The sequence below is a fragment of the Orcinus orca genome, chromosome 6 (assembly GCF_937001465.1).
Source record: "Orcinus orca chromosome 6, mOrcOrc1.1, whole genome shotgun sequence".
Classification (NCBI taxonomy): Eukaryota; Metazoa; Chordata; class Mammalia; order Artiodactyla; family Delphinidae; genus Orcinus; species Orcinus orca.
The window spans coordinates 115274755-115294696 of NC_064564.1; the positions used below are offsets into that span (position 1 = coordinate 115274755).

General features: G+C 48.4%; 1 protein-coding gene across 3 annotated transcripts in view; it reads left to right on the forward strand.

Annotated features, from left to right (window-relative positions):
- ABL1 (ABL proto-oncogene 1, non-receptor tyrosine kinase) overlaps nt 1–19942 on the forward strand; it is a 134753-nt gene that overhangs the window by 104781 nt on the left and 10030 nt on the right. For all 3 annotated transcript variants that reach the window (XM_004269088.3, XM_033426944.2, XM_004269089.4), the window contains exons 2-7: nt 465–638; nt 1184–1479; nt 8516–8788; nt 16788–16872; nt 17534–17711; nt 19530–19714. In XM_004269088.3, the coding sequence (XP_004269136.1) occupies nt 465–638; nt 1184–1479; nt 8516–8788; nt 16788–16872; nt 17534–17711; nt 19530–19714 (1191 nt within the window). The remainder of the gene's footprint in view (nt 1–464; nt 639–1183; nt 1480–8515; nt 8789–16787; nt 16873–17533; nt 17712–19529; nt 19715–19942) is intronic.

Consider the following 19942-nt stretch of genomic DNA (forward strand, 5'->3'; position numbering starts at 1 on the left):
GTAGAGGGGAGTGGGATGGAAACTGTTTGTCCTTCATTATAAGCTCTTCAGCACTATTTGACTTTTAAATTATGCACGTTTATTAACTTTCCTACATTTAAAAATGTTTTAAAGCAAGAAACTTTTGCTCCATGTTATAACATAAGCAACGGCAAAGACGTGTGAGGATGGACTGTCTCTATTTCTAGTTGAATTTTTTGAATTAGTAAACTTAAAAAGTTTAAACCATTTGGGAACGGTAGTTACCACTCCGGAATGTAAATATTTAGGGTTTTTCACAAGATTTGGGAAAGGAAGAGTCCATTTTTTTAAATCACCTTTCTGATTAATAGATAATACGTGCAGATGTTAAGAAATGAAATAAATTAAGAATATATATAATGTTGGATACACAGACTTTTTTGCTCCTGAGAATAAAACTTTCTTCCCTGTTTCTTTCTTCTGTTTCTCTCTTTCTCTTCCAGAAGCCCTTCAGAGGCCAGTAGCATCTGACTTCGAGCCCCAAGGTCTGAGCGAAGCAGCTCGTTGGAACTCTAAGGAAAACCTTCTCGCTGGTCCCAGCGAAAATGACCCCAACCTTTTCGTTGCACTGTATGATTTTGTGGCCAGTGGGGATAACACTTTAAGCATAACTAAAGGTAAAAGATCTGTGGGCAGCTGGTGATTGTTGCAAGAGACAGAAATCCGGGGAAGCCGGAGCCGGACTGGCTGCCCCTTTGCTGGCGGAAAGAGCAGCTTTAGTTTGGAATGCAGAGAGACCCGAAAAACTAACAGCATCCTTACAAGCGTCACTTTTCCTTAAGGAGAAGAGTTCCTGCATAGTTCTTGGCAAAAACAGAGCTTTCCCTATTTTATATTGAAAAAGACATCTGGACCAAACACTGAAAACACTTTTTTTTTTTTTAAGAAAAAGTATCTTTCCACTAAAAGCTTCCTTATATTAGAAACAAAGCACTTGAGTAATAGATTTATAAAAACTGAGGCTATATATTTATCTGCATATTCAATATAAACAGGAAGCTTCATACTCATACGCTTGTAAATACATATATTTATGTGGACTTGTTAAAATGAAATGGGTATTTAGGAACTTGGAGATCTTTAGTAATCATAGAAGAGTACATGAGAATGAACGAATTAGCTTCTAAAACTGATATGTCTGATTTGGTTCTTTTCTTCTAAGGTGAAAAGCTCCGGGTCTTAGGCTACAATCACAATGGGGAATGGTGTGAAGCCCAAACTAAAAATGGCCAAGGGTGGGTCCCAAGCAACTACATCACGCCAGTCAACAGTCTGGAGAAACATTCCTGGTACCATGGGCCCGTGTCCCGCAACGCCGCTGAGTACTTGCTGAGCAGTGGGATCAATGGCAGCTTCTTGGTTCGGGAGAGCGAGAGCAGTCCTGGGCAGAGGTCCATCTCGCTGAGATACGAAGGGAGGGTGTACCACTACAGGATCAACACTGCTTCTGATGGCAAGGTAGGGGGCCCCAGGCAGGGGAGCCGATGGGCCAGGGTGGGGACAAGAGGTCCTGCCGCTAGGTTGATAAGGTTTTGCGACAAAGCTCAACCAAGAAGATGTTTGAAACAGCAGGCATCATCCCACTAGCCTTGTTAAAGACCCTCCGTTGAGGACCGATCATGTGACATTACAAGTCCACGGGCTGATGTGGTTCTCTGATTGTCCTGCTGGAGTTTGGTTATCAGCAGGTTCATAAGATAAGTGTATCGTCTGTTGGGTTTTGGACATATTTCTTACACTAAGACTCTTCCTTTTTAAAAAAAATCTCTTATATGAAAGTAATTTATCCTAAGTGAGGAAAATTCACACAATAGATGGTTATTTTTAAAGTGAAAGACCACCTTAATAGCACCTCCCCAAAACAAGTCTGGTACGTGGCTTTGTTTCTATAGATAAAATCACATTTGTGTGTGTGTGTGTGTGTGTGTGTGTGTGTGTGTATAATACATATATACACACAGTTTTTAAACAAAAATGGGATCACGTCATACCCGTGTATTTCCAAACCCAAACTGTAGTTTTGTAAAGGAGCTGATATATATGGTTTTGTGGTCATCATATAAACAGTCATTAAGAGTCCATGAAGGGAAGGGAGAAATTAACATGTACTGAGTTGCTACTGTTTGCTGGGGCATTTTTCAACCTTCATTTCTTTTAAACCTCACCTTAGTCCTCAGGGCAGATACTGCTTTCAGCCGCATTTTTGCATTAAAGAAATGAAGGCTTAGAGGGATAAAATTTCTTGCTGAAGATCACATAGTGGGTAATTGATGGGAACTAGGCTCCGATTCCACTGTCTGCTCCGCTGCACCAGGCTGTCGTTGAGGGTGCAGATAGGTGGATTGTCGGGATGGGCCCACATGGTGTATGTACTTTTTTAATAATATGTAATGCATGCACATGGTTTAAAAAAAAAAATGAATTGCCGTGAAACATAATTCTGTCTCCTAATTCAGTTCCCCTGCCCAGGGGCAACCACTGTGACCAGTTTCTCCCAGAGTTCCCCAGTATATATATGTTTATATTTTTTAAAAAAGCACAAACGATGCATAATCTACACTGTTCCTGCATCTTGCTTTTCCCACCTAGTAATATATTTTGGAGATTGTTTTATGGCAGCACATTTAGAGCTGCCGCATTCTGATTAATGACTGCCTAGCATGGATGGACCATCATTTATTTAAGCAGTCCCCTGCCGGCCGACTTTTAGGCTGTTTCCAATCTTTTGCTATTATAAATAATGCTGTTGGAAAGTGGATTTCAAACCTTTAAAAAAAATAGCCCACTGTAAAAAAAAAAAAAAAAAGAAAGTTTTACATCACCATCCGGTACACACGCTAGGAACAGAAGGTTCATGAAACCCTACTTACTCTTACTGTACGTAACGCATTCTGATACTTTATATACCATTCTGTTCTGTTCCATTTTTTTTGAAACTCCTGGTCATAATACACTGAGTTTATTTCATAGACCCACTAGTGGGTCACGACTGGCATTTTGAAAATACACTGCACATACTTCTTTGTGTACAGTCCAAGCATATGCAAGGTAAGTTGCTAGAACTGATTGGAGTTTATGTGTATTTAAAGCTTGTGTAGATATTGCCAAATTACTTTCTTTAGAAATTGTACAGATGTGTTTTCTCACCAGCAATGCTGTGAGAGTGCGTGTTTCCCCTTCCCCTCATCAGCAGTATATTCTCAGACTTGTAAAAACATCCCTGTCACTGATTGGTAAAGATGGTATCTCATTATGTTTAATATACCTGTGCTTCCTATGCCATTTACTAAACTCATCCTTTCCTGTGTATTTGAGGTATACCAAATTTGCATATGTATTTAGGTCTGCTCTCTTCCATTGGTCTGTCTGTTCATATGCCAGAATCAGACTTTTAATTGTTATGGCTGTATAATATGTTTTAATATCTGGTAGGGCTAGTTTAGTTCCCTTATTTTTTTTTTTTTTTTTTTTTTTTGGCCGTGCCATGCGGGGGGGCATGCAGGATCCTAGCCCCCCCACCCCCCAATGACCAGGGATCGAACCCACGCCCCCTGCAGTGGAAGCGCAGAGTCCTAACTACTGGGAAGTAGTGGGAACTCCTGGGGACTGGGAAGTCCCTAGTTCCCATTTCTTAATCTTGCTAGCATTTTCATGGCTCTCCTCACACATTCATTTGTACCATACAAATGCGCGATACGTTTCTTTTTTCAGTGTTCTTATCTGTTGTTTTTTCCACATGTCTCAAAGTCTCCTGGCTAGAGTCCTTATTGCCAATATCTGATCCTTTTCGTCATTGCACGTGTCTTTATACCAGCACTGTAGTCTGTAGGACGGACAGCATAGTCTGCCTTTGATGTGTGACCAGAGGTCGGCCTCATCAGCGTGCTTTTCAGGTCACTGTTCTCATCCCCGATGCGAAACTAGGTCCTCCATTCTGGGGGATGTATTCCAGGGTGCTGGGCCCTTTGAAACCTTGGCTTCAGACCACAAGGGTGCCCTTTTAGTGAATTAGAACAACAGAGTGCACCGCCCATGAGGGAGGTGATTTCTTGGAGCTGACAGCTTGCTTCCCATCTGTGCCATTTATCCAGGGCGAGCCCCGCTGCACCACGGTAATCAGTTGAGGTTTGTCCTGAACAGGATAATGGTTCCTTTTCCCTGGAGTTGTTTAATCAGCATCCTTGGAACGGATGCAGGCAAGCATGATCTAGTCTGACAACTCATTAGCTGGGGGTTGGTCTAAAATATGGTTAAAACGGGGAGAGCAAAGCCTACGTGGACACATGATCTGCAGAATTTGAGAGTCATCTGACGAGGAAGCTGAGCCCTCTGTCTAAAATCTCATGTGTGCCAGGTGGTTCCCTTCATTCCAGGTAGAGCACAAGGAACCCATTTGATCAGGCTGTATCCGCTACTCATCAAAGTGACCTGGGCATCTTGCCCTCCTCCTTCCCTCCCCGGCAAAGACTCTCCCTTCAGCTGTCCGAGCACCTGGAGATTTCTCAACCCACGGGGTCATCAGGCCACACTCGAGGGGGCTCTGTTGGGTGGGATTATATTCCTGGAATGAATGGAACAGTGTCAGAATCGGGAAGGGGGGGTATTATAACGACGCATGGGACAGTGTGGCCTGGCGTTGAAAAAAAGCTGCTCACATAGCAGAGCTTTGATGCAATCCTTTTTGGATTTCGAAAGGGAAAATTTAAAGTTTGGTGGGAGGAATAGGCTGGGGTTGAATAAGTTTTAATTCTTATTTTCAAATTAGCTAATCTTTAGAAAACAACTGAATTTAGAAGATTCTTCTCTAAGGCCCCAAAGGATTTCTTTCTGCCTCCACCCTCTTGGCTCTGGTTGACCTCCCTCCCATGTTTCTGAGCTTTCAGCAGCCGTTGTCAGTTGGTCAGTCAGCCCGGGGCCACCGGCTCAGGGCCCAGAGCCTAGGACTCTGGGAGTTTCAGACTAGACTCTTGAAAGCACCATACCAAACTGAGCCATTGCTGTTTCCTAGGCATCCCGAGAGCCTTAGCGGCCCTCAGACACCCTGGGATTTGGTTTTCATTCTTACTGCTTTCTTAAAGTTTGGAATCCTCTGCCAATGTGGTGGAATTAAAGACTGATTTTCCTCCTCCACCACCCACCCCCAGTCGTTCTTCACTTGTTGTGGTTATTTGTGCCTGCATATATGTACCTGGGTGGGATGCTGCCACCAAGCCCCACGATTATAGCCCTTGATAGAGTCTTTCCTGTCCTTCCTTTTCTCCAAGAGATGCAGTTGACGTTGATTTTCATGGTCTCCTAAAGTGACAGGTTTGAGTTGACAGGAGTGGAATTCGGGCATCAGCTTTAGCAGAGGTGGCGGGACACTGGTCAGCAGGTGCAGGCATCTGGTGAAAAGCCTGCTAAACCGTAGCTGATCTTCCCTTGTCGAGGAGACCGGGAGCATTATTACTAAGTACTGCTTCATTATTAAACACTGCCTTCCTGCTGGTATTTGAGTAGCTTGGAGGTTGGTTGGGGGGTGGGGGTCACTTCCTGGCCTTGCAGCCTGTACATACTACGTCCCAGGTGGGACTCCAGGGTCTGAGGCAGCCAAAGGTTGCACACGTCCGATAAGCCTGTGAGTCTGGCTGTCAGGGGGAAAGCTGTTTCTGGTGAGTTTCTTTGACAGGTCGTATCTTTCGGGTCCCTGCGTGATTAGGAAGAGGCACACCCTGGCTGAGCACCCAGGGTGTTTATGTAACTGGGTGCATAGCATAATGACATGCCATTCATAACACTAATTTCACTTTCTTCTGTGAACATGCCATGAATTCCTGATGAAGATTACCCAGTTCGCTAGCAAAATGCTGCTCCCAAACTAGCAGTAATCAGAAGGGAGCCACCAGACTTGACTGTTAGAAGATGGCTGCGCAGTACATTTAAGGGAGTTTCAATATTTAACGTGTTGGTATGTTGGTATTTTATGTTGAAAAATGAACTAAGTTTGGGGGTCTGTAAATTTAATTATTGAAAAAGATGAAGTTTGCCCATTCAGTGAAACCTCCCATAACTCTGAAACCTCTAATAAAGGAGCCTGAGAGGGAATCAGCTGAGACCAAGAACAAACTCTGCATAAACTAGGGCTTCGGGGAGCCATTAGCTTTCTGGGCGGTTGAGTGAACTTAATCTTGGGGCTGGGGAGTGCTCCTTTCAGGCTGACGGGGAGAAGTAGGTAATGAGCCTTGCTCCCAGGCGACCTGCCCCAGGAGCCCAGCAAGTGAAACAGGCTCTTTTGCGTGTACTGTGCCAGTGATTTCCAAGGGGGGAGGGGTGCTGTGGCTCCAGCGGGTGCCTTCTTGGAGTGGGTTTTCTCTCCTCTCGTCCCTCCTTAGTAGGAAAAGTGCCCACCAGCTGAGTAGCCAGAGAGAAGAGGGCTTAGAGCGTTTTCAGCCTGTAGTGAAGCAGTTGGACAGCTGTCTTCTCCAGAGAGGGGCGAGGATTTGGAACTTTCCCTGCATCCCCCACTCCATCATCTTTGTGAATTGCACGTGCCTTGGTGACTAACACCAAGGAGAGTGCCGTGTTGTCCACGTGCGGGCCTTAAGCTAAGAGCAGGCTCAGCGGTGCCCACCTCTGCCCACCACCCCGACCCAGCCCCCAGCACGTTCAGGGGCCTGAGTGAGGCTCATGGCCTCTCCCTTGAGTGGTTCACTTAGAGGTCTGTCCTCGGTGCCCTGAGGTCTAAAAGTAGGGCCTCCTCGCGGGCTGCCTCCTCACCCTGAAAGGTTCTGCCGTTGTTCAGAGGCACCGTCTTCCAGAGGGACGAGGTCCCCAGGGCTGCAGAATCTTTCTGGACAGTTCTTGGGTTGCTCAGAATTTTATTTTAGTAGGATTGCTACAGAAAGATTGTAAATTATAAATCTCTAAGCCAAAGTTTGCCATTGGCTTGCATGATTTTTAAAAATTTGTCTGTCATCTCCCCAAGCAAAAAAGGAAAAAAAAAATCTCCTGTTAAAGACTCCTGTTTACCCTCTTGAGACTTACAGATGGTTCAGATTGTATATTTGTTGTTATTTCCTTCTTCTGAAGTATTTTTATTATCTCCCATTGCAAACATGCAGAAGGTAATGGAGCCACCATCGCCAGCAGCCAAGGCCTTGGCCCCGCCAGATGTGTTTCAGGCTTTTTCTTCCTGTTTCTTTTTTTTAAGTAGTAAAAGATATTACAGCTACAGCTGACTGATCCTGTCCCTTTTTGTCCCTCTGGCCTCAGGCATCACCACTGTCCCAAATCTGTTTCCTCTTTCCCGTGTCTTTGCAGTTTGGGCACGTCTTAAATGAACACCTAGTCGTGATTCTTAGTATCCTTTCCACCTTCAGCGATCATGGGCTGCCCTTAGTGAGCCAACAGATTCAGTTATGTGCGTGGAGTCCAGATGTTCTATGTGAATTTTAATGTGAATTGGTTTTGGTAAGGAAGTATCCCCTCACCACATCACCGAACCAAACAAAAAGGAGAGGAGAAGAAAGATAGCCGTCACCATCCATATTGTTGCTCTCTGCCGGCCTGCACCCTTGCCTTCCTCCCCTTCGCAGCGTCCAGACGCGAATGACCCAGGGAGGGGCTCCCTGCACGGGTTCTCACCTGCCATAGGTCTCAGTTAGAGACTCACGTGCACTTGTGTCTCATATCCCTTCTCCTGACTTCCCTGTGCTGGACGAGGCTGTACGGCCTCTGTGCGGCTCTCTCGGTCCCCACCCTGTTCTGGGAGAGCGCTGGCGGGGGCATCTCACGTGGGCATACTGCTGGGACTTGCAAGTCTTGCCCTCTGATGCTTCGTACTCAGCCCAAATCGAGGGAGCAGGAATGAGAAGGAGATTTATGTTTTATAGTGATTTTCATCTCTGATCACTGTTTAGTTCTAGATAATGATATCATTATAGGTTTTAGGTAATAATAATTAAAAATTACTTTCTTTTCCAGTCAGCAAATGCTTATTAAGTTCTACTCTTTATTAATTTACTCAACAGCATTTATTGAGTACCTGTTATGTGCTCATGTCTTGTTCTGGACATTGGGGATACAGGATAAAAGCAGACAGCTTAGGGCTCTGTTCTCATGAAGCTGACATTCTAGTAGCTGGAGACAGACAGTAATCAGGCAGATAAACACGGAGTTGTCAGCTAGTGGTAAGTGCAACGCAGAGAAGTAAGGCAGGTGATATGATGACTAATGGTGCCGGGTGATGACTGCACGTTGGGTGGTCAGGGACTATGTCATGGACATTTACGCTGGGCTCAGAATGGTTACAGAGAGCCAGACATGTGACTATTAGGCCGGTGGAGGAGGTCATGGAGGAACACAACATAAGTGGTTTTCTGAACGCTCGGCCCTGTGTGGAGAGTCGTTTATCTGAGGTTCTGCTGTGCATTAAACTAAGGCTCAGCGAAGCTGGCCTCCGGAGTGGTTGGCGTGTGTGTGGCTCTGTGGCTGAAGGCCGTCCCTGTCCCCTCAGCTCTACGTCTCCTCGGAGAGCCGCTTCAACACGTTGGCCGAGCTGGTTCATCACCACTCAACGGTGGCCGACGGGCTCATCACCACTCTCCACTATCCGGCCCCCAAACGCAACAAGCCCACCGTCTACGGCGTGTCCCCGAACTACGACAAGTGGGAGATGGAGCGCACGGACATCACCATGAAACACAAGCTGGGCGGAGGCCAGTACGGGGAGGTGTACGAAGGCGTGTGGAAGAAGTACAGCCTGACGGTGGCCGTGAAGACCCTGAAGGTAAGCCCGGGACCGCCCAGCTGTCCGTCCAGTGAGAGCCTCGCTGCTCACAGCGCCTCAAGGTGGCGCACCACCTCAGTTCAGGGTGGCCTGTTGCCCGCTGGGGCGCAGCGACGCCTGCCTGTGCACGCAGCCCGGGGCCTCACTCTGCAGCTCAAGCCGGCTGTGTTTCTGTGTACGGGTTGACTCATCCTCTTATTCTCAGTGTGTTTCCACATATGCCGAGAGCTGAGGAGTGCTGTGGGTCTTTTGGTGTAAAAAGGTTAGTCACTTGGAGGAGTTTTTCACTCTGTGGCAAGGGTGTTTTAAAGCCGTGGGGTTCTGTGCTGTTTTGTTTGGCGTTTGGATCGCTTCTTACTGAGTTAAGAGAAGGCGGGGGGGGGGGGGGGGGGCGGGTCTCTGAGTTGTAACCAAAATGCATTTGACTCTTCTGTGGATTTTTGTTGGTGGATTTGAGAGGCCGGTGCATTGGGTGTTTCTGGCACGTTCCCATTCCCCAAATCGTATGTCCAAACTTCTGGAAGCACAGGCGTGGGCTGCCTCCTCTAGGAAGGCACCAAGGAGACATGGGGGCTTCGCAGGGCCTCGGATACTGCCTGCCCGCTGTCGATCACCGCGGCTTCCACTCTCAGCTGACGCCTGGCGTTTGTAGTCTCTAGCGGCTGTTGGCGCGCCGAGGGAAGGAAGTTCGGTTTGCAGGCCTCGCCTCCTTCAAGCTGTGAGCCGTGTTGTTAGCTGTGGTGAGAGTGTCCCCTAGTGTTGCCCTGTGTGGCTTTCGCTTGCTTTAAATGAACTCCCATTATGTTGACCTGTGCACAGAAATTGAGAGAGGGAGCCCCGTTTTGCAGCCGTTAACAAAGAAGCAGGACTGAAACACCCACCACTGGGAAGAATGAACCTGAGTGTGTGCGTGCTTCTTGGTCGGTCAGGTGCACGCAGCCAGAGAGCCCGCCTTTCCGGGACTCGGTCGTTTCCCTGCTGCCCTCACTCAAAGGCACCATAAAATGGAAATTGTGATTTTTGGTTGATAGGAAGTGACACTTTAGAGAAAAGATTGCATTCTTTAGTCCCAGAAACCAAAGGTGGCTTCCTGCCCTTCATGTTGACTGTGTCCCCTTAGCTAGCTTGGTCCTTGGGGCAGGACTGACGCTTGGGGAGGGGGGTGGGGAATGGTGGTGGCCTGGGTATTTCGAGGACCCCTGGATATTTTCCAGATAGGATTTTCTTTAACTTAATAAGCATTTATCAAGCTCCTCACTTTTATTTGCCAGACCCTGAGCTTAACACTGGGATTTTGGAAACAAATTGGACAGAGTTCTTCACCTCAGGCTAGTCTAGGTGGTTAGAATCATCTGGTTGGTAGTAGTCTAGTTAGTAGGAGAAACAGGCAAGTATGACCATAATTGCGGTGTAGTGTGACAAGGGCTGTGTTAGAGGCACGAGCTCAGAGCTCTGGCACCACGTGGGGACGTGAGGAAGGACGAGTGAGCTCTGCTCAGCAGGGAGAAAGCAGAACGGGAGTTGTGAGCGGGGCGAGCAGGAGTTGGCCAAGGGAACGGGGCCAGGAGAGGAAAGTAGAGGGCAGAGAGGGCTCGCCGAGTCACAGAGGCCTTGAACCCGGATGAGGAGCTGGGACGCTGTCCCGGAGGCAGTGGGGCATGTTGAAGGGTTTGACGCACGGGAATAAGGTGGTCGGATTCGCTGTTCTCGGGGACGCCTATGTTGGCGAGCCCTCGAATGAGCTGAACAGCCATTGCCCCACTTCCCAGAGCCCGGGCCAGGGCACGGGGAGGCGTGCGCTCCAGTATCCCAGGGCGGCACTCGGCTGAAGACCAGGCCCAGGGAAACTGGGCCTTGACCAGCTTGCAGAACTGTTAAAGGCGCAGGCGCTACCCACACGTTTGCCGGGTTTGCAGAAACAAAACAAGAGTAAAAGTACAAAATACAGTAGATAGCAGTCCAGGAAAGGCTTGTTGGAAAACTTTAAAAAGAGGTAGAGGGCTTCCCTGGTGGCGCAGTGGTTGAGAGTCCACCTGCCGATGTAGGGGACACGGGTTCGTGCCCCGGTCCGGGAGGATCCCACGTGCTGCGGAGCGGCTGCGCCCATGAGCCACGGCCGCTGAGCCTGCGCGTCCGAAGCCTGGTAGCTGATGCTGTGCCATTATTTTCCAAATAACTGAAGAAGATGATTCTAGAGAAGGGACCCCATGGAGCTCAGTGGTGGTTTTTTTTTTATACCAATACATCAGAATTATCTGGAAGTGGGTGCCTTCTAGAACATACTTCTCTAATGATGTGTTATTAAGCTTTTTATTATACGTTTAATTATTTTTCCTAAGAGCCTTATTAACTTGTGATCCCATAGTTCATTAAAAAATTACAGAATATAGTAGCATCGATTTCTGTGAATAGTCACTCCAAGTGGTAGCTAATTAGGGAAAAGGGAATGTGTCATTTTCTTTCTTTTTTTTTTTTAACTTGTGAACGTGGTTTTTTTTTTTTTTTAATTTATTTATTTTTGTCTGTGTTGGGTCTTCATTGCTGCGCGCAGGCTTTCTCTAGTTGCAGCAAGCGGGGGCTACTCTTCGTTGTGGTGCGCGGGCTTCTCATTGCGGTGGCTTCTCTTGCTGTGGAGCACGGGCTCTAGGCACACAGGCTCACTAGTTGTGACTCGCGGACTCTAGAGCGCAGGCTCAGTAGTTGTGGCACACGGGCTTAGTTGCTCCGCAGCATGTGGAATCTTCCCGGACCAGGGCTCGAACCCGTGTCCCCTGCATTGGCAGGTGGATTCTTAACCAGTGTGCCACCAGGGAAGTCCCAAGGGACTGTGTCATTTTCTAGAGCTATATTAACCCAAAATAAGGTACTGAGCAACTGCTAAATAAATTATCCCTCCTTCCACCCCACCCTGCACAAAAAACATCTGTACAGTATGTTTCCCACTTGGCAAATAAGATTAGTATCAACATTTGGGGCGTTCATCTCCACTACAGACGTTGAGAGTTTGAGTGGGTTCCAAACAGCAGTGATGGCTAACATTTATTGATTCTTACTGTGTGCCTGAGTCTGAGTGCTTTAGGCTGTACATAGAGCATCTCATTTAATCCTTCCAGCCACCTTAAGAGAAGGCTACTGATGTTACCACCATTTAAGGCTGAGAAAACTGAAGCAGAGAGAGGTTCAGTAACCGACCTAGCGTTAGTTCCATGGCAGCAGTGACAGAGCCAGGATTTGAACCCAGGCATCCCGCTCCAAAGCCCAGGTCTTTTTTTAAATTGTTCCTCTGGTTCTGATTTCTCACATACCATGAAAAATATGCATAAACCACAGTTACGCATTTTAAAAATCACCTTCCCCGCCCACCCCCGTTCACTTCCCTCACAGGCTGTAGCTACGATCTGCCTCTCTCTTGAAGACTACTTGGGAAATCCTTGCAGTTCTAGCCCAAGCTTTTGTTTGTTCAGCCGGTTCTCACTGAGCCCCTCTTTGTGCAGGACCTCCTTGTCCTTGGTGTTTGGCATTGCGGACCCTCAGCGGTCAGGACCAGACTCTCCTTAACCAGCAGGGGGAGCGAAGCCCTACTTTTATCCACCACTGGGCCCTATACCTTCAGGGCAAAAGGAAGACCCGAAGAGAAGAAAAGGGAGCACTAGGTTGGCCCCTATGGATGGGAAACTGACATTACAACAAAGGCGCCCTGACGGGGACCGGCTAGTTTGAATTTGACACTATTCAGCAGGTCGTAGGCACGTACTCTCTTTGTTAAAGGCAGGATGTGCCTAAGAGAACTGTCAAGTACAAGAAGCCCCAAGTTTCAGATGAGCTGTATAGTAAGTTTGTAAGTCAGTTTTCTTTCTTGAAACAGTTGTGCACGTAATAGAATTTGGATAGGTCTACTGTTAATCTAATTGTGTTATTAAAATTGACTCATAAGCTAGCTGACAAATTTACTAAAATAGCAGAAACTAACGCTGCTGAAAAAAGTTAAAACTTAGCACTGTACTCAATTCTTTACCTGTTTTTCCAATAGGTAATATATACAGATAGTTTCAACTACCCTTGATTTTGGCATCTTTCCAGAAACAGTCCACATGCACGTGTCTTTCTTAACCGTGTGGCAGTGCTGTAGACACGGCTGCTCTGTGCCCTCTGTCGTTTACTTAACGTGTCTCGACAGTTATTCCTTGACGGTACGTGTAAGGTGGCCTTGTTTTTGTATGGATAGATTTTAATATCTCACCAGCCTTCAGTAGACGTTTGTCTTCTTTCCACTACTTTGCTGTTACAGGCAGTGCACAGGGATTCTCCTTGTTGGCACACGTGGGAGGGTGTCCTGTTAGGTCAGCTCAGAGTAGAACTGCTGGATCAAAGCGCTCGACCCAGTTTGCACTCCACCACTGGTGTGGAGGGAGTGCCTGTTCTCCCTACCCTCACCAACACAGTATGTTTTGGTTTGGGTTTTATGTTTGTTATTTTCCCCCGCAGGAAATAAGGGCTCCTGGACAGCATGAACACTGGGCCGTCGCACGTGGTGGCTCTCACTTCACGGCGGGACGGGGGCTGTGCGCTGGGGAGAGAGGCTACTGCCATGTCTCAGTCGCTCGGGCAGCAGCTTCCCTTCTGGCCGTGGAGCTGGATACGGCCGCAGTACTGGGGAACCAGAGTCATGGGGGCTCCTCTGTGAGATTGTTTCCTGTGGCCTTTTCACTTGAGCTTCAAGTCCCCCACCTGGTTTGTGAACCATCTGCCTTCCTCGGTCTAGCTCGGAAACTGCCCCATCTCTCCAGTGTGTGGACCCTGGTCGAGCTGATAGGTGCAGGGTGGCAGTTCGCTGTGCTTGTAACCTTGCTCCCCTGGCATCGGGTAAGAACCGGAAACATGTGGAAACTGATCTATCTTAGACACGAGCCCAGCACTGCGGCCAGGGGTCCCTGCTGAGAGGAGGCATGGAGAGCTCTAAAAGCTGTGCCGCGGCAGCGGGGCGCTGAGCTGTGTTTAAAAGTAGTGTTCTTTGTTATGCTGTAGAATTCCTACTCTTGGGGATGAGGCCAGTGAGCAAAAAGGGCGAAGCTGGTTAGAAAACACCTGTGAGATGTTGAGTCTGGAAGAATGTGTCTTTGAGAAAGACCAAAAAGCCAGAGTTAATTAAAGAACCAGCCTGTCTTCCATACAAGCAATATGTTTAGTCTGCTTCTCAGGAGTAGAGATCAACTGTGTTAATAATAAGAAAAGTGAGTCCCACTGAGTGGGTGCTGACCGTGTTCCGGGCACTGCACTCAGCACTCTTTGTGTGCGAGGCAGATACCGCTGTTCTCTCCATTTGGTAGATGAGAAAACAAGTTCGCAGGTAATCTGTTATCTATTATGTAGGCAACTTACCATGGCTTCGCAGCAGCAGAGCTTGGTCGGTATAACTCACAATCATCCTCTTAACCTCTATGCCAGCCAAAGCATTGGTCCACATCTGGCCAGGCCAGTCAGTCCTCATGAAGAGAGGGCAGTTGACCCAACTCCCCCCTGACAGACCAGACTGAAATTCACAGCTTTTGTTCAGAGCGTCGCCTTTGCCCGAATCATTCGGAATTACTTCTGTTTCACTATGTAAGTGGAAGAATCCTCTTCAAAAAGGTGATGGAAATTTTAAAAATAAAAGTAAAGGAATATAACAGGGAGAACAGCATCAGGGATATTTCCAGTTTAACACAGCTAGACATGTAGGATGCTGTTAGTAGTTTAAATTATAAATTGAACCAGGTCTGATTCCAGCAGGGGGAGACAAGTTCACACTGATTGTCCTGGAAGAAAAAACAGGGAATTATTTATACTGTCCACACATCATGTGCGTGCGGTTCGTGTGTGTGTGTGTGTGTGTGTGTGAAGAGAGAAAGGCAGAAGAGGGATGCCTTTGAGAGCCATAGTGTTCCTTTTGCATGTCCGTGCCTCTCAAGACCTAGAACATGGTTCTTGTAGAGAAGAGTCAGTAGCTATAAGAGCAGTGTTATATCGGAAACGAGTTCACTGTGCGAGGCTCATTGTGTGGTGCCTCAAATGTGGAAAGCTTCATTTGAGAGCTACTCTTTGAACATACTGTTGGCTGAGCAAGGTTCTTAAAGGCCCTGGTCCTTCCATGAGCAGCATTGAATCCTCTAGTTCCGGCAGGCACTTGGCTCTCCAGCCGTTGACAGTAGCGGCGTGTCACCCTGGTGGGTCAGAGCACTGAACGCCAGAAACGGTGTGGTCTGCTGAGCGTGTTCAGGGGCAGGCAGGTCTCCGAAGAAGTAAACAGCCAGTGAGGTGGCGGCAGCGATGTGTTCTTTTCCCGCCCGCGCAGCTTGACACAGAGACTACCCAAGATGTTCAGTTGACATTAGGAGCAGCTCACCATTTTTAAAGAGCAATAAACTGTGTCTGAGTTTCAGTCCCGTCGAGCCCTAAGCTAAGCGATAGCGGGCTGACACATCTCCTCACTGGTCACGCTTCGCTTGTAAACACGCTTGACCAAAGCAAGACAGCACTAAGTACAGGGTGGCCCGTCCTCTGGAAGCCTTCCCCACGTGCCAGGTAGGAACCGACTAGCCGCAGTGAGTAGGACACTTTAGCGCTTTGTTTCCCGAAGGGGCAGGTACGGTGAAAATACAGCTCCACACTTAAGGTACAGCTGATAAAGCTTCTCTTGGGGAACCTAGTTTCCAAGTAGCTCTCTCCCCATCTCCCGTGCAGGCCTGCTCTTCAGACACACTCAGACTCCATGTTGAAACGTAGAGGCTGGGGTCCTGCTTCCCTTGCTGGTTTTTTATAGCAACAGACTGTGTCACGTATCACCCACCTGCTTCTTGCTCTGATGGTCAGTTGAGAGGACAGCGGGTTCTTTAAGTCAAAAAGAGGTTTACCCGACGTAAACCCACAGCCAGGCTCCTGAAAACAGAGCCGACAACAGCACTCCAGACTGATACGTGAGGAAATGCAGAAACATTATCGAAGACTGATACGTGAGGAAATGCAGAAACATTATCGCCTTTGCTCTGGGCATTTGCTGATATCTTTGTCTCCCCTTGGCATTTAAATACTGTGAACTTGCCTAAAACGTGATGTGTACTGATGATACTTGTGAAGCCGTTGTTAGGGGAGCTGCTAGTGAAGATTACTTTAGAATCTGTGAGTAATTGACCTGACAGGTAGTGGTGATTGCTTCATTGAGAGCCCCATGAGACCGCATTCTTAAGAAGTTGAACATCCTCTCTTTCTGCCATATCTTGAGGCATCGTTCTTCAGTAGTGCTATACATCTTTTTGTGTCATCAAGGTCTCTTCTCTTTTTTTTTTTTTTTTTGCGGTACACGGGCCTCTCACTGTTGTGGCCTCTCCCGCTGGGGAGCACAGGCTCTGGGCGCGCAGGCTCAGCGGCCATGGCTCACGGGCTCACCCACTCCGTGGCATGTGGGATCTTCCCAGACCGGGACACGAACCCGCGTCCCCTGCATCGGCAGGCGGACTCTCAACCACTGCGCCACCAGGGAAGCCCCAAGGTCTCTTCTCTTAAATCAAGTACATTTCGGATTCTTCAAGTGATTTTTCTTTTTTTATATATTAAGCATTTTGGGAGGCCTTGGAAGCCAGCTGTTCCTTAGGGAAGGGGCACCAAGTTTGTGGTATTTGCCTGTACACACCTCCCTTGCTCCCCACAAACTCCACGGGTGATGGAAACAAGTATAGTCTGCATAGAGCCACCAGGGCAAGTCCCCAGCATATACAGCCAGCCTTGACGTGGTGCTCAGGGTGAGAGTTCCAAAGCTCAGCACCGAAGTGGAAAATTCTTTGTGCCGTTGGGGGTGATGATCGGGCCACCTTGGAACCTGTCCAGAGCGATGTCGTGGTTGAGACTGGTGGACCGGGATGATGGTTCGTGGAAGCTCCTGTCTGTATTAACCATTCAGGTCGTACTTCCCCACTTCAGCACTTTCCTTGCTGAGATAATGTCATCACTTCTTTTTTTCCTGCAGGAGGATACCATGGAGGTGGAAGAGTTCTTGAAAGAGGCGGCAGTAATGAAAGAGATCAAGCACCCCAATTTAGTACAGTTACTCGGTGAGTGCGTGGAGCTCTGGAGAGAGGGCCTCTTAATTAAACCCTCTGGGGTGACACGGGTGCTGTTAGAGAAGAGGTGGGTGGCTCACCGCATTGAGGTTTCTGATTTGTACATCTGCCCCCCACCAGCATCCAGCCCTTGGTAAAAGGAGGCCTGTGTGGGAGGGGGGCGTGTGTGTGTTCGTCCGTGTGCCCATGCGAGCGAGGGAGAACGTTATTACTTTAAATTGATACCCAAAGCAGTCAAATGCAAATTGGCATCTGAAACCTAAGAATTTCAAGAGTTCCTTCTCGGAAGTGATTCTGTACGTAGACATATCCGATTGCGGGGTTGGGGGGGTGGGGGGGGGTGGGCGGTGGGTGTTAAACTAACAGTGATTGAGTTTGTCTGATGTGGCCCGGCCTTTGTTTATGAACTCAGTGGCAGCCTCTTCCTGTTGAAGTTCATTGGCTTGAGAGGAAGGAAAGAGTGGGGCCACGTCCCTCCCACAGGAACATAATCTCAACCCACCAGTGCATGGAACCATCTTAGAACTTGGGCCCAGGACTCAGGGGCAGAGTCCGAATCCGTTTCGGAAGCCTAGTTCTTCAGGGCTCGTCTTCTGTGATATGTGTTCAGTCGGGAGCAGGGCAGCACACTGAAGCCTTGTCTTGTTGGCAGGGGTCTGCACCCGGGAGCCCCCGTTCTATATAATCACTGAGTTCATGACCTATGGGAACCTGCTGGATTACCTGAGGGAGTGTAACCGGCAAGAGGTGAACGCCGTGGTGCTGCTGTACATGGCCACTCAGATCTCGTCGGCCATGGAGTACCTGGAGAAGAAGAACTTCATCCACAGGTAGGAGCCCGGCCAAGCTGCCCCCGCCGCGGGCCTGCGGGGCGCGCGTGGGGCGCGGGCATCCTGCGACGCAAAGCCCCAGCCCGCGAGGTCTTCTGGCTCAGCCTCTCTCTTCAGTGCTGGCAGCTCATCGGACCTTGGAGCAAAGGCAGACGCCAGGTTCCTGACGCCGCCGGCTTCGGGCGCGCATCCGGGACTAAATTCAGCCCGGCCTGGCCCCTGGACCGCCAGAGCGCTTCATCCCCAGCCTGAGAAGTATTGAATATTTCACTTCGGAACCATTTTGGGCTAAGAGGAATATTGAATGAAGTTTATAAAAGGCGCCCCTTCTAATCATCACGGCTCCCTCTGGAATAGAGCGCTCATTGCTCCTCCAGGGCCGGGGTTCATCAGTTATGACCTCTTCCTGGGAGCCGTTGGCATTGCTTTTACACAAGCGCTCAGTAACAGCCGTGCGTGGGTTTTGTTTCTGTGCTGCGTGTTTTTCCTTCTCTTCATTATTATCATTTCATTCTCCGCTTAACTTGCTGTCATCTGGTTCAGGGATGTTTCCTCTACTGTCAGAATTGTGTATACGTAGTTCTGAATTAAGCGTCTTTGCTGCTTTAAAGCCTGGAGTGTTTTGACCTTCAAGTGTGCCACAATTATCTTGGTCTTTGCATTCTTTGCTGGTGGAAATGGCGTCCTAGCAAAGTGACGGCCTCTGCAGGACAGAGCCTGATGGGCTTTGCCGGAGTCTTTTACACAGACGTTCTCCCCGCCACCGTGGTGACCTTTCCTACCCAATTAACTCAAGTATGAAACCTGTACATGAGACTTCCTAGTGAGGAGTAAGGGTAGCATGTGTGAAATGCTGGCGGTTCCTCGTAAGACGGATTTTCTCTGCTCCACGAGAGCCTCCTTCAGATGCTCCTGTCACTCAAGAAAGTGAACCCTCTGAGGCTACAGACTGAGATTTCTTGACTCCTGGTTTGCCTTGCACGGCTAGGTTCGTTCTCTCTTCGTTCAAGCAAACTTAAAGTGCTTTACCAAAATCCTATTAGCCCCAACTCTCCTGTATTTCCTTCCCCTCTGATCGCTGATGATCAGGCTATCTTACGCCGCCATCGCGTTAAGCTGGTGCGTCTTCTCATCCCTCATTCCAGTTTGCCTTGCGATTTCATGGTTAATGTCCGTGAACCAAAGATTAGACTCCTACTTCCCAGGGAGAATCAGGAGGCGAGAGGAAGCTGATTACACAGGGGAGAATTTATAGGACACATTTGGATAAGCATCAGGAAGAAATAGGACAGTGGGAAATAACATTTGGGTAAAGGATGTCGTGGGCTTTTTTAAAATTTTGTCCTATCAAGTCTGAATAGGACAAACGAGGCTCAGTCTGATTTAAGTTTCTCGAGATCGAGGCCTGGCCTATGCGTTTGTGCCCCGTGCCTGGCACGGAGCAATAATAACTGAACAGACGCTTAGATGACACAGTTCTCCAGGCATCATTCGAAGTGCTTTACCTGTTAATTCACTACCACCCACAACCACCCTAAGAAGTAAGAGCTGTCATTATCGCCTTCGAGGCGATATCATCCTCGATATCATCCGAGGGTGATTAACTTGCTCCAGGTCACGGGGCCAGGGAGGCTGCTCCCTGTGCCACCCTCTGCGCGTGGGAGCGCGGTGGGTGCTGAGGGACGGGCGCTGCTCCCCAGGGGGCCCGGACCCCATTTTCCCATTGTCGGTGTTGCACCTGTATAGACAACAGTGGTGGACTCGTGAAGCTGGAAAGCTAGCCGGAAACTCTCACAGATTAACTGTTTCCTTTCCCAGAGATCTTGCTGCCCGAAACTGCCTGGTAGGGGAAAACCACTTGGTGAAGGTGGCTGATTTCGGCCTGAGCAGGTTAATGACAGGGGACACCTACACAGCCCACGCCGGGGCCAAGTTCCCGATCAAGTGGACGGCACCCGAAAGCCTGGCCTACAACAAGTTCTCCATCAAGTCGGATGTCTGGGGTAAGGGCTGCTGCTCCGGTTTCGCCCGTGCAGGGTGGGGCTGTTTCCCTGTTTTCCTTTCTCTCCTTGCTTTTCCACTTCCTCTTTCTTGCTCTTTCATTTCTTTTTCACTACTTAATTCTCTTCCTTACTTCTTTTTCATTTTAAAGTCTTTTCTCCCTTGTTTTCTGTCCAAAATGAAGTAAAAGTGAGCTTTTTTCTTCCAAAATAATTCAGATTAGCTTTTTT